The sequence below is a fragment of the Eschscholzia californica genome, unplaced genomic scaffold (assembly GCF_041429995.1).
Source record: "Eschscholzia californica isolate CP2 unplaced genomic scaffold, dmEscCali1.0.p SCAF_1, whole genome shotgun sequence".
In the NCBI taxonomy this organism is placed as follows: domain Eukaryota; kingdom Viridiplantae; phylum Streptophyta; class Magnoliopsida; order Ranunculales; family Papaveraceae; genus Eschscholzia; species Eschscholzia californica.
The window spans coordinates 73526292-73540891 of record NW_028238198.1 but is presented as its reverse complement, the minus strand read 5'-3'; the positions used below and the strand labels follow the sequence as shown (position 1 = coordinate 73540891).

The following is a 14600-nucleotide window of genomic DNA, read 5'->3' as shown; positions in this document are numbered from 1 at the left end:
TTCTTACCTTGATCTATAACCTGAAACTGACATGATCTCTTTGGAAATGAAAAGAAGTCCTCTGGAACTCTTCGAATAAGGTACGTAGATGGAAGTGGAACTAGGAATTTGGAGATGCTCGAACTGAAACCTATGATTTTGTCTGATGAAGAATGACTTCCTCTCTTTTTGAAGATTTTCCAATTGATTTTTAATGATTATTTTCGGTGAAAAAAGATTACGTCGTTGAGCAATTGGTTTCGGATACAAGTAATGTAGTGGATCAAGATACAATATATAATAATCTCACGTGCCATTGGGCTGATCACCTTCTTAAATATCTCATTTCCCATTGATCTCAAAACTTTGAAGTCCAGAGACCAACCAATAGTCATAGCAGTACTACCAGTAAATAGTTATAGCACTACTACCAGTATAACAATTTACAACTAGATCTACATATCATTTTTATTGCAAAAATCCATCTTCCCTGACTTTCTCACTCTCTTTCTTCTCTCTTTATATCGTTGTCTCTCACTCCCGCTCTCCCTTTTGTTCTCTATTTTCTCTCTCGCTCTTTGATATCCCTGTCCTTACTCTTTCTGTGGCTCGTCTCTCACCGAACACAAAAGAAGGAAGTGTAAAAAGGGAAAGAAAGAAATTAAACCAGAAGGGCAGTATGGATATGAAAATAATAACCTTGAGTTGGAGGGAAGAAAATAAATTTTGGATAGGTGAGTAGGGGTGGAGTCGGACCAGACGGGTAGTTCACGGTCGCTTGCTCTTCCGGTCCGTGTGGAATGGACAAATTCTCATTTGTCTGTTCGGACGGGCGGGCGCTTGACAAAGTTTCATTTTCCATTGCCCGTCCGAGACCGGGAAATCCATGTACTGGATCCGTGGGACTTGGACACAATGTTTATTTTTTGTTGGAGTGCTCATGAAAGATACTTATCAAGATTTCACCCAAGCAAAATCCTTAAATGTAGTGCAAACAAGAGTAGTCTTTCCCCTCAACTCTTTTATAAGAAATCTCAATCATTTTTTTTTTCTTTATCACTAGTGACGTGGAATTAAAATGTGAAGAGCAAAACTTAGTAATGATAACATAGTCTCACATTGTAAACTCTTTGACGAATGAGATACAAAGTTTTCTGAATAAGAAATGTAAACTCAATGCATATATCCGTAAGTGTCTAGCCTAAATGCTAACTACATTAAGGGTCCATGGGTTTTAAGTCCAAAATAAAGTTCAAAAAAAGTTTACGGTCCAATCTTCCCAGAAAATAGGTTTTTAGTCCTTTTCGTTTTGGAAGAAACATTGTTGATAAATAACGTGTTATGTATGACACATATAAAAAAAATGAAATAAAGTATGGAAAACATGAAATAAAGTATGAAACTTTAACAATAAATAACAGGTAATTTATGAAACAAAACAAGAACTTTTAAGCAGAAAAATACTGTAACTTTGAAGTGTAGACATACTTTAACTAATTTGGACTAAATATCCATTATAATTATTATTTTGACTTAAAATCCTATATTAATATTAGGGGGGACTAAATGTGTGTTTAGGGGTAGATTTTTGGACTAGGAACCCAAAAATTCATGATTATAACCATCTATATACGATTCAAATGTCCACGTAAATTAAAAATATGATTAATTCTGTTTTGACTCCTAATTTGTGACCAACTCACCTTTTAGACCCTCCATAAGTGGCTGACAGTTCGATTTGGCCCCTAAGGGCAATTTTTTTTTTAACTTTTGCCAGAACTACTCTTGGGGCCAAAATGGAATTATTTCCATAAAAACAAAAAAGCCACATCATCTCTTTTATTTCTCCTTCACTTCACCTCTTTTCTCCTGCAAGTCATTTCTTCCTCTCCACCCCACCTTTCTTCTCCGACAAGAGGTCGCTGTCCGACAAAAATTTCACCCGGCGACTTCATCCTAAAAAGAATACTCTCTCTTCTTCTTTTCTCTCTCTCCTCCCCTCTCTTCTTCCCTCCCTTATCTCTATTCTTCTAGCGAAGGGGAGTCTTCGCCGGAGGTTCGCTTCACCAGACCTCCGAAGGTCTGGTTTTGTCGCCAGATCTGGCGGGCGAACCAGACCTTCATAGGTCTTGTGAACCGGACCTCCGGCGAAGACTCTCCTTCGCTAGAGGTTTAGAGAAAGAGAAGGGAGGGAAGAAGAGAAAGGGGAACAGAGGAAGAGGGAAGAAGAAGAAGAGAGAAATAGAAAGAAGAAGAAGAGAGAGAGAGAAAGAAAAAGATAGAGAAAGTTCAATTTTCGTAAGGTAAAGTCGCTAACCAGAATTTTTGTCGGTCGACGACATCTTGCCACAGAAAAAAGGGTGAGATGGAGGGGATAATATGACATGAAGGGGAAATGGAGGAGAAATAAAAGAGGTGAATTGGCTTTTTTTGTTTTTAATCTTTTTTGAAATAATTTTATTTTGGCCCCTAAGGGTAGTGCCGGTAAAAGTTGAAAATTTTTTGCCCTTTGGGGGCCAAATCGAACTGCCGGACACCTATGAGGGCCAAAACAGTGAGTTGGTCACAAATGGGGTCGAAACGGAATTAACCCTTAAAAATATCAATCGGTCGGACTTATCAGTTGAACTCAGACGGAAGGTCGGTTAGAGTCTTTTGTTCGTGCCTGTTCGACTAAACTTGGCGGCCCCGACGGGTAGTTTCTGTTTCGGACACCAGGCTCCCACGGACACATCGGGTTCGGGCGGTTTGTGGGAAGATTTGGGCTCGTGGACCTTTTTCCCACACCTATCCGGCTATCCCTGTCTGAGGGATGAAAAAGATTACTACTTAGAAAATAGGGGGCAATAAAGAATGAACAAAGAATGTTTCTTCGAGACGGGTCTGAGAGATTGAAAGAACAAAAAAAGCCCGCCCTTTACACCCTTCTTCCCCCTTCCATAAGCTTAAGCCCTAGATTCCATTTTCTCGTTCCTTCCCCATTCTCTCTCTCTTTCTCTTGAACGCTCAAGAACCCTAGGTCTCTCTTGAGCTCGTAATCATGTACGGAGGTGGTAAGTGAACATTCACTCTCTTCATTTTCTATTATCTACTGAATTTGCTTACCCTTTTCCCTTTTCTACTTCAACTACTTCACTGTGTTGCTCCCACTACGATTTTGCCCTAATATATCTCTTTTCACAACATCTATCTCTACTTTCTCTCTTTCTTACGCAGATGAGGTATCAGCCATTGTTGTTGACTTAGGGTCTCACACTTGCAAAGCTGGTTATGCTGGAGAAGACGCTCCCAAGGCTGTATTCCCATCTGTAAGTTGTTTTCTCCAATCACCTACACTGTTTTTGGGTGTTTCTTGTTGAATTGTCATATTTCTTAGAAATATGGGACTGTCTTAGCAGAATGTCACAGTGATAGTTCACTATTTGGAAATGTCAGGGTCACGTTGATTGTCACAGCGACAAAACTCCCTATTGATTTGAAATTGATCAAGGAAACACATACACAATCTAAATTGAGCGAATTGAGGTAGTGGGTAATGCAATTTGCCAATTAGGGTTCCCTTTCTTTCCATGTTATAACTTGTAGGCTGAGAATATGTGAAAAGTTAAGGAAAAAAAGCAAGATACAATTTTCTGTTTGATCAGTTTCTTTAGTGCTCAAGCAAGAGATGCATGCGTGACGTCGCAATGATATAAAACCTAAGGTTAAGAAATAAGCAACTGAAAGAAACTACAAGTTCGTGTTTTTGTAACTACCGATCCATATTTAAGATATTAACTTTATGCAGTTGGTTTTGGACCTTACATCTCCTAGCGTCTCAATGCTTCATATAACAATATTATATACTATTTAGCTTTGTTTGTGGAACAGACTGAATTGGTTAGTGGAAAATCTGAAGGTTTACGAAATAAGGACAAAATGTTTCTTGTAAATTCCCTATAATACATGATAAGTGCCGAGACCTAATGATCAAGCTGGACAAATGATTTTAAGGTTACTACCAAACTCGGAAAAGGAAAACAATAAAATATTGAACCACACTTGTATCAGTTCCATGTTGTTATTTGTTTTAGGTATGAGGGCCTCTCGTCATAAAATCTCCTTATTTCTCTACCTTTATGGAAGAAAGATACATGAGAAGTTTGCATCGTCAGGGGAATTTGGAAAGATAGAAACATAATTATCTTCAGAAAAAAAAATTTATTCTTCGGAGATAGAGCATGCGGCACCCTTTACAATCCAGTGGTCCATAACATTCAAACAACATTATTCCATTGGAGTAGACAACTCAACTGGGCTCAAAACTTATCCTTTTTAGATTTACTGTGAATTGGGAGGCTTTGGTTAGTACATTGTAATTTTTGGAGTCCTTGTCGCAGACAAAGTCTGCATACCTCAGGATCCGTCTTTTAAGGAAACTGAGGGGTTTGTTTCCGTCTTTCTTCTATTGAATCATATAATTCAAAAAATTACTCGAGGAGTTTGAGCAGTAGGGCAACCAAGACCAGGGAGTTCATGTTCTGAGTCCTCATGCAGTACTGCTATTACTTTGCTTAGTAGTAGATGGTAGTCTTTATTTCGAGGTAACAGTGTTCCAAATAAGTTATTCTCCGCTTTTTGGTGCTTAGTGTGCGATAGTTTTTTTTTTGAAACTTTGAATTAATATTAGAAAAAGCGGAAGATACAAAAGGAATAAGAATTGTGACGGAAAACAGTAAAAGGCCCTGGAGAGGTAACCGGGAACCAGAAACCTCTCCAATTACATAGGAGCAACATACAAGATAGCCTGCTCCCCCCCACCGCCATAGGGAGGAGAAGCAAAAAAAAAACACCGTTACCTCGAGAGCTGATTAGCATTTGCTCTATCTGAAGATTTTAAATTGGAACCATGGTTTGGTGTAGCATGTGGACTCGAGCTCTGTACTTGACTTTCGAGCCTAGTTTTATTTTTATTTTCTTGTATTTGTTTACTAGTTTAGTTTGGTTCCAACTTGCACCGACACCTTCATGAGGGAAATCTTATTCAATGCAAATTAGTGTTAGACCATCTCATTGTAAAAGTAATATATAATCTGAGATCTACTCTCCATGGAAGCATCACCGGTGCTTACTTCATTTGTTGGTTGGAAGATTTATCATAGTCTGTCATAGAAAAAGATGTTTTTGTAGTCTTTTGTGTTTAAACTTGTTTCTTGCTCATAACACTTGGTATTAATCTTCTGACGTGAAATAATTGGTGCGATTTCTTATTTACGATTCTGTTTTTTTTTTTTATCTGAAGTATGTTGGTGTAGTTGACCAGTCGGTAAACGATGATGCCAATAAATCACAAAGGGAAGCTGAATCAGCTCCAGATGCTAAAAATGGTGGCAGACCTTTCGATTCTGATAAAGCAAAGGCAAACAGGAAGTTGTTTGTCGGGTCTCAAGCCCTAGGATATCGCAGAGATCACATGGAGGTCAGTTTGCTATATTCCTCACACGGTACTCTATATAGTTAAATCATTGCCCAGGTAAAAAAATTGTGGCTGCCTAAATGCCCTAGGCACCTAAAGCGGTTGCGCACTCGACTTCTGTAGTTACATGTCAAATACTTGAATGTTTTGTATTGCTATATGCATAGTTGGAGGTATAGAACTACCAATAACGAAGATTTACAAAAAACATGAAACTACATAGAGGCATGGAGGAGGAGAAGGCGTCTGGAGTGCCTTTCCTTCCCATGATCAGCTGGGCTCATTTGGGCGAACTGAGGCGAGGGTTCGTTGTCTCGCCTTTCCATGCCATGCCTTGCGCCTGAAACAACAAAAATGCGAATTAAAAGGAACTGCTCTGTATCTTTTCATTTTCCTTAGGTTGTCTCTTTTGAATGTTTCTCTTGTTTAGGTGCTGTCACCCATAAAGGATGGAATTGTGGTTGATTGGGATATGGTTGACAATATATGGGAGCATGCTTTCAGGTAATAACTGCATTACTCACATTTGCATTTCTTTCCGTTTTTCTTTTTTCTTAGTGGTGTTACTGTTGATTGTTGTGGATAGTTGGAAATTTATACGGGGATACAAAAGTTCCACTATTTGCTTGATTAGGCCTGTGTGAGCCTCCTTATTCATGAATCCTTTCCAGAAAACCATGCTACATAGCAGCTTGTTAATATCATGGAAGTGATCTTTAGATACTTATCAAGTGAGTGATTCATTTGGTAAGGGATCTCTTGCAGTATCATGATGCTAATCCTATTCCTGACTAGTGTTGGTTTTTGTGAATACTTTCTGTTTACCATTGATGTCTCATGTCTTGCGTATGGGACATTTGTATTATGTATGCTTTAGAGGGTGCTCTGTCAACTTATTCGGTATTTTAATGTTATCATTCAGGGAACGCTTACTGATTGATCCTAAGGAACATCCGATGCTACTCGCAGAACCATCTTCTAATACTGCCCAACAGAGAGAAAGGTGATCTGGTACTTGACTATCTATTTTATTATTAAAAGTTTAATTTTAAAATTTTTGCAGCTCTCATATTTGATCTTGGAGGAGGTAATGAAGTCCTATTATGGGGGTTGTTTAACATTGGATGGTTTTCGCGTCGTGTATTAGTTCGTTGGGATTTTTCTGTTTGCTTTACCCATTTGGAAAGCTAATTTTTATCAGTTAGTAGGCATGGAAGATAGTTGTCGCTAACTGGCAATCATCGTGCAGTTCATTAACCAATCAAGCTCATGGATATTGGTATGGGTATCTGTGTCCAACGCGAAGTGTCCATCAAACAAGCTTAAATCTCTCAAAATGGGGATATGACTGTAAACATATATTATATTTTCTTAGCTAAGTTCTTAATTACAATTTTTTTTACTTTTGGATGAATCATTGTTAAATTATAACAAATGACATTATCCTAGATTTTATGTCTATGATCCTACTTTGAAGTGCTAACACGATTGGGTGCATGTATGCTGAAGATGCACATACAAAATCTGACATGACACCTTACTAAAGTAACTACGAGCAGCCAATGAGTGTAATACTCCAATGTCCAAGCTATGGAAGATCTTTGTCATACTCTGTGGTGTGCACCAAACAGTCTGGTGGTTCACATTCTTGCATATTTGTGAAGTATTAGCAACAATCTTTCAAACTTCACATTATTACTGAAATCAGATTTCGTTGATGTCATAATTTTAGATATATTTTACTTCGTGCACAGATTTACTAATATTTTTGTGTTGGTCAGTGAAAACTGACTTATATGAGCTATTTCTTACAGGATGGCGGAGCTCATGTTCGAAAAATACAAGGTTCCAGCTCTGTTTTTGGCCAAAAATGCTGTATGCTCTAACCTCATGCCTACTGTGAATAGACACTTTTGTATTTTGTAACATATTTTTTATCTCTTATTGTCTTCACTTCATTAATGTACTCTTAAGTTTCTTCTCTTCGATTAGGTGCTAGGCTAACTATGGCGTTGCTCAATTTCAGGTTCTCACATCTTTTGCATCTGGTCGCGCTACCTCTTTGGTGGTTGATAGGTGATATTTTATTTACTTGGTTTCAATGTAGTTGTCATACTTAACTTGTAGTAGCAGCCAATACACAGCCACATACTTGCGTAAAAGTTAAACTGTATATCGTTTGGATTTGCCAGTTTTTCTTTTTGTACTGTTCCATGCATCACATGAAGAGTTTATGGCTTTAATCAGACAGACATTGACCTCTTTAGATGCTTTTGCTATTTTGCTGCCCCACCTCTTCTCTATATGTTTTGGTATTCTTAAGTGAAGTTTTCCATTTTCAAAATTCTGTCTGATGCTACGCTTCTATTTTCCTCCAAGCACAATACCTGACGTTGAATATTTCGATCGAGATATTTCCAACTCTCTTGTGAACTTCAAAATTTTTCCAGAGTAGCCGTGATATTTCCACGAAATTTTCCTTGCCAGTTGGACTGAAATCTATGCCCTGCCTCTAAGTATTCCTAACAGGTGCACCTTTCTGTTATCACTTAAAAGTGTCCCACTAAATAGTATTACGTAAAAAAGGCTGGTGTGAACTACGCATTCTTACCGAATTGCTGATGAACTTCCTGCAATAACTACTAGATAAATTCTTTCCTTTGTAATCTAACAGGAGCTCTCTCTCATTTGTATCTAGTAACTTAGTAATCAATTACGTAGACACTAAGAAGATGGGCTTTTTGTTTCATTTTCAGTGGCGGGGGGTCAACTACTATTGCACCTGTACATGATGGTTACGTTCTTCAAAAGGTATTTCTTCATTTCCTTGTTTTGTTATTTGTTTCAAGAAGATAAGGTGACTCATTATCTAAAGAAATAGAGTTTCAAAAAACCTTGGATTGGGTTTAATGTTGCAACACGTGACTGTTCGCAATTGCTCAATTAAGTTGGTCTTATGAAATTATGTCTATGTCATGATAGGCTGTGGCAACATCACCGATTGGAGGTGAATTCCTTACTGATTGCATGTTGAAAAGCTTGGAAAGCAAAGGCATCGCGGTATGTTTCTTGCTGTTTACCTAGTAGAGTATTGTATGATGTTAGTTAATTAAACATGCAAAATAGTCTTATCTAATATGGTATTTATTGGCAGATAAAACCTAGATATTCTTTTAAAAGAAGGGAAACTCGGCCAGGAGAATTTCAGGTATCTTGATGCCCTTGTGTTTCCTTGTATTTTAAGGTTTCCTGACCAAGTCTTCTATTTTTTTGCCTCAATTTGTTCTTATTAATTATTGATATGGTTTGTGTTAGTCATCCATGCTACAACATGAACCCAGGCAAGTACCCTTCTATCTGCAGTAGATGAACAGTAGGCCAAGTCGATACCAACTGAGCTTATCCCCTGTCTCATCTCTCTCCTAGTCTCCTTTCTTTCTGGCTCCCTGCTTTCCTCCCTTTCTCTAGTCGAGGCTTTCGCTTCGTCATTTTACATGTAACACAGTCACACCTATAAAACACCTCATCACTCTCATGTAATTCAACAATCGACACATGCCAACAATGGCAAATCCACTTTCCACTCATTCCCTTCAAAAACTCCAAACTATTTCATCTTCCTTTTTCCATCTCTTTTCCTTTCTCTACATTCTTTTGTCATTTCCTTTACTTTCTGTTCAATATGAGAGTCAATAGACATGATAACTCATTATATAAGTTTACGGAATTAATGCTAGTTATTTGCGGTTCTAATTTTCATTTGCTAATTGGAATTCCTCAGACAGTAGATCTTGATTTCCCAAATACAACAGAAAGTTATAGGCTCTACTCTCAGGTATATGACACAATCACGTACTAGTGCTATTGAATTCTCAACGATTTCTATTGATGCTAAAGACCCTATCTCTTATTGTAGAGGGTGATTGCAAGTGATATCAAGGAATCGGTATGTCGGGCCCCAGATACTCCATACGAAGGTGAGGTGTCCTTTTGTTTTATATATTTAAGTAATTAAGTTGGTGAAGTGAATCAAGTTGCCTTAGGGAAAGCTCTTTGAAGAGCAAACAATTTTGGAATTTCTTTCTTTTATTTACATGTTCTTTCTTTTTCCTAGTTAAGCCTTTCTTAAATAGTTAAGTGTTTTTTGTTCATTTGATATTATCAAATTTTAATGTTTTCTCTATGGTATACGTTATATGATTTGTGTTATCTTTCATATTACCCGTTACAATTTTATAAATTTATGTTGTACAGAAAGTTCATATGCCAACATTCCTACGACACCTTATGAGCTTCCAGATGGACAGTGAGCATCTTCGCACTATATTTCATATGTTGCATCGCGGAATTTCATTGCCTTAACTATTTAAGTGTGACGGTTCCATTTCAAATAGTTAACTTTTCTTCTTTTCTTTTATCTATTCAATACAGAACAATAGAAGTTGGATCTGACCGATTCAAGATTCCGGATATTCTGTTCAATCCATCAATAGTTCAGGTGTGTGATAACAAATGTTACATTCTGATTACAAGTTTGAGATGTTAAAACCTGTGATATGTAGTGTACATTTATGCTTTTTCCTTGTTGGCTCTCTATGAACTTCCTGTATGGTTCTATGATGAGAAGTTCTTATCGGACTAATTTAAATCTTGTTGATTTAGAAGCTGTTTTTGAATTAACACGTGTACATGTTCTGACTGAATTTTTTTTTTCCTTTGGCTGAGAATGTGCCCGTCTTTCCTTCGATTAGCTTTTAAAAATATATGGAAACATTTAGAAGAACATACGGAAGGATGTATCTGGATTGTGGAGGATATATATGTACCTTAATTCCTCAAAGATGACCCTGCATAGAAGGGAAGACAACATTTTATTATCTGTTTGGAGCTTCTATGCCCGACAGATCTGTATGAAAGTTTGTGCATTGTATGGTAAAATGAGAGTTTCTAGAGGCAATAGCACTATGTGATATTTCATTAAAGTAAATTTTAACTTGATATTTCTTTTGTGGATCTACATCATTAGACAATTCCTGGTATGGAGAGCTTTGCTGATACTGCTACTTCCATTCGTGGTCTTCCGCAAATGGTACGTGTCTTCTCCTTCGTATGAAGGCTTTCAAGCTACTCTATCTTATGAATGATACACTTTTTGAGAAAATTTATTTGTACAACCAAATCACTTAGGACAGGTTTGCAACCCTTTAAGGAGTAGTTTCTTTCGATGCACCAACCAGGCCAACACACACCAATCTCTAAATTCTAACATGTTTGACCCGTTGTACTCGTATATGCAGAACTTTTCCAATTTTTTGACATTATTGGCTCATCTGTTTTCTGATCAGGTTATTGAAAGCATAAATAAGTGTGATGTGGATATACGAAGAGAACTATTTAGCAGTATACTGGTAAACTTTAATCATTTTTGTTTTATTTATTTAGTATTATCTAGTCAATAGTTCACAATTTAGTGAAATGAAATTATTTTCTCGAGAAAAGCAAAGAGAACTAGTCAACATGAGCCTTGGATGCCTATCATGCCTTAAACGCAAGCATGTTGTTAGATTGGAAGGCAACAAACCATTCATTTCAACAATTTCACATGACTGCATAAGTGTAGATCCAAAATACATTCTCTAGGTCTGTAACACCATTTGAAGATTTTTTTTTTCTTAATTCTAAATATCTTCTTGTCAGTCGAACTTGACCTGTACGAAATGCAGTAGACGAAATGATTAGTAGGATCTACCATTGAGTGTTTCGATCCGTACTTCTTACTTTTCAGCTCTATTAAACTTTGAACTTTGTACGCGTAAGTGAATATCTCAGGGCTTCAGTTCTCTGAATAAGAATTCAGTTATGATTGTGTCACGTTGTTGTTATCCTGTAAACAGCTTGCTGGAGGCACAGCATCAATGCAACAGCTGAAAGAGCGGCTTGAAAAAGATTTGCTAGAGGTATATAATCCGGCGAACTCAATTTTTTTTTCTCTGTGAGCCTTAATTATTGAAGGCCAATTTTGTATCATAATCTAGAGGCTTTACAGCATGTCCAATGGACTCCAATGTATAGGGGCTGGGGCTCCTCCCAAATTCAAAATATGGGACCCCATCCCCATTTGGACATGCTTCAACCAGGGTGCCCCACTCCCCCGCCCTCCCAGCCCCAATATGACCGTTGCAGGGATTCCCGTCAGTCAATTGAAAAGGGGATCAACCCCATTTTATTTTATTTTTAATTTCTTTAATCTTTTTAGATTTTTTAGATTTTTTTTTAAAATCTTTCTCTATTTTTTTTTAAATCTTTCTCTATTTTTAAAATTCTTTCTCTAGAATAATATAATATCAAATATAAATTTCATATTTGGAACTAATAATTATAATTAAAAATCCCACACACAGACATAATTTGGACTTGGGAGCCCATTTCGGGATCCCGACATTGGAGTTGAAAAATTTCAGGGCTCCCAAAATTCAGGTCCTGAACCCCTATGTTGGACTTGCTCTTATGAATCTCAATAGAGTAGTCTAGTGGTCTTCTCAAGCTTCTAGATTAAAGTACATAGCTATTTGCTTGCATTTGTAACTGGTTTTTGTTTTATTATGTCTAGGAGTCCCCTCAAGCTGCTAGAGTTAAGGTACTCGCCAGTGGGAATGCAACAGAAAGGCGATTCAGGTAGGTTTTACATTTTATTCATACAATTTAATCTCAAATTCTGAGGCTATAGTAGTCAGAGACTAGTGAGGACTGGATCTACTGGTTGGCCATATATATTTATTAATTTATTTATATAATGTACACTTAGCAATTATTCTTTATGCTTATGTATTCATATAGTAACGAAACAAATACCATAAAAATGAAAAAGTCAAGCTTAGCCTATTATATAATATCAAAATTCAACACAATTTTTTCAATCTTAATACTAGTTCAGTTTATCAAACCCTTTATAGTCAATTATATACAATGCTCTACACCTAAAATAGAACTAAATTCATTGAATGGATGGTAGCACCAGAGTTACCAGATAATCTACTTCCCCCTGCACCCACGTACCATTTTGGGTGGTATCGTGGTCCGATACTCCGAAATGTGTACCGGAATCTACAACCTTAATTAACTTAATTTCTTTGTAAAAATTTATAAGCTAAACTAGTTGAGTTGTTAACTACAAGATTTTTTGGTTAACTAGTTATGATTTTAAATTTAGTATAGATTAAATTATTGAGAGTATTTATTGTCTAGCAAAAATAGTCCAAAACGTATTGGACCCTAAAATAGCATGGTACATTGTCTCACGGTAGTGTACTGCATAACGGTACCCGTACCGAAGCAGATGTGTTATAGGTAACATTGAGCCGGACACCTAGGGAGGGATTAAATCTGTTCGAGCACCTAGGAAGTCGAGTACAACTAGTCGGGTCGGTCAAAGTGGGGACTAGCACTTGGTTCCGTAACATAATCCTAAGCACTAGCCTGTAAATAACTAAATACAATTATATATCCATTTCCATTCAACTGTATTTCAATTGGTTATAAAGAATTTCACCACCTTTTTGGGAGTTCTCCAACCAATAATTTTAGTTTTGAACTATATTATGTAGTCGGTGTTGATGCTTTCTTTACAAACTTACATTAGAAAGTTTCAATGACGTGAATTGTATGCATATGTAGTGTTTGGATAGGAGGGAGTATTCTAGCATCACTTGGTTCCTTTCAGCAAATGTGGTTCTCCAAAGCAGAGTGAGTTCAAAAGACCCCTACAATAAGTTTTCTGCCAGTTTTCTGATCCAAATCCAATGTCTTTGTTCATCACACTTTTTTTTTCTTCGCTGCTTGCAGGTACGAAGAACATGGGACTTCTTATGTCCAAAGAAAGTGCCCATGATAGTCATGTTCCTCTGCATATTCCTCGTAGATGACTAGACTGTTTCCTGGCACAACCAATGAATCTCTGAAAACTATTGGCTTGTTTACTTATTTTGAAGACTGGAAAATGAGGATCGACCCCATGGGCAATCAGAGTCTGTTAAATTTCAGTCAACTTGTCTAGTCTGCTATTTGCTTCCGAATTTATGGACTTAAGATGAACAAAATTACTGTTTATTAGAAATATTGAAGGCGAAGAAAGAAAATGTAGAAGCTCTTGTGTATGAGAAGATACTTGTTTCTAGGTCATAATAGTTTGCTAGGCTATAATTTATGAGCTTAATTCAGTGAAGTACATGAAAAACTTACATTGAACTTCTAATTTCTAGGTTATGAACATACAACTTTGTTGATCTCTGAGGTGTTTAAATGTGTACGATACATGGATTTCTATAGACTATTCACGGACGACGGTTAAGGCAGCAACCAAATTAGCAAGCCTTGACAATCAAGTGACTAGAACTCCTAGAAAATCCCCTTTTCCCAATTTTTTTTTTTGAATTGTCAGTGTGCCTCGAACCCTTGACCTCTTGGGTGGAAGACTAAACATCTTACCACTCCAGCAATGGTTGTGTGCTTTACCAAAATTCTTACATATGAATTCTTTTCAGCCATTAGTGGACAGTGTTGTAGAAAAGAAAAGGGTTATATGTTAAGGTAAGATTTCAAGTGTTATTGTACCATGATACTAAAGTTGATTTTAGAAGAGATGCGCAACCGATGTAGGTATCCATGGCATCTCTTCCCGATTTTGTAATTCAGAAATCAACAATTTTCTTTTTGGTGGAGAAATCAACAAGTTATTTTTAAGGGCGCAAAAGAGTAAAGCCCATAAATCGCCGTGGACTGAACCCACAATATCTTGGTGGACAGATGATGAGCAAATGGCCCATTGCAATATTTCGCCTGGGTTAAGGGAAGCGCATGGACACTCCGTCGCCTGGGCAATATTTCTTTTCCTTAGCAAACAGCATCTTTAATTTATACACCTCATAAAAGAAGTAGAAGCAGAAGATTCAACAACAAAAAAAAGCGGAGGTAGAATTTGGAGAGAAGATGAAAGGGGGATTTGGAGAGAGAGAACTTCAGGCAAATAAAAAAGTACAGACGATATCTAAAGATACATAAATATAATACCGAAACATCTTTCTTATAAAAAGAATAAGGTTCAAATCGAACTCTAAAATCAGGCAAATCTAACTTGGTAAAAAAAAAATATAACAGGGCAAAAGAAATT

At 37.0% G+C, this 14600-nt stretch overlaps 1 protein-coding gene across 1 annotated transcript; it reads left to right on the top strand.

The window, feature by feature from the left end:
* The first annotated feature begins 2782 nt into the window (after window positions 1–2782).
* ARP4 (actin-related protein 4) lies at window positions 2783–13716 on the top strand. Its single transcript, XM_086655466.1, has 20 exons — window positions 2783–3032; window positions 3196–3287; window positions 5261–5437; window positions 5865–5938; window positions 6357–6437; window positions 7249–7309; window positions 7461–7510; window positions 8191–8245; window positions 8417–8494; window positions 8589–8642; window positions 9216–9269; window positions 9351–9411; window positions 9689–9740; window positions 9866–9932; window positions 10461–10523; window positions 10780–10842; window positions 11329–11391; window positions 12045–12109; window positions 13109–13177; window positions 13277–13716. Exons 1-20 carry the CDS (start codon window positions 3020–3022, stop codon window positions 13320–13322), a joined length of 1338 nt encoding a protein of 445 aa, XP_086511592.1. The 5' UTR covers window positions 2783–3019; the 3' UTR covers window positions 13323–13716.
* Window positions 13717–14600: the final 884 nt, after the last annotated feature.

Coding starts and splice junctions, on each gene's coding strand:
- ARP4 (XM_086655466.1), top strand. Junction 8,643..9,215: donor CTCGGCCAGGAGAATTTCAG/GTATCTTGATGC, acceptor GGAATTCCTCAG/ACAGTAGATCTTGATTTCCC. Junction 9,270..9,350: donor GTTATAGGCTCTACTCTCAG/GTATATGACACA, acceptor CTCTTATTGTAG/AGGGTGATTGCAAGTGATAT.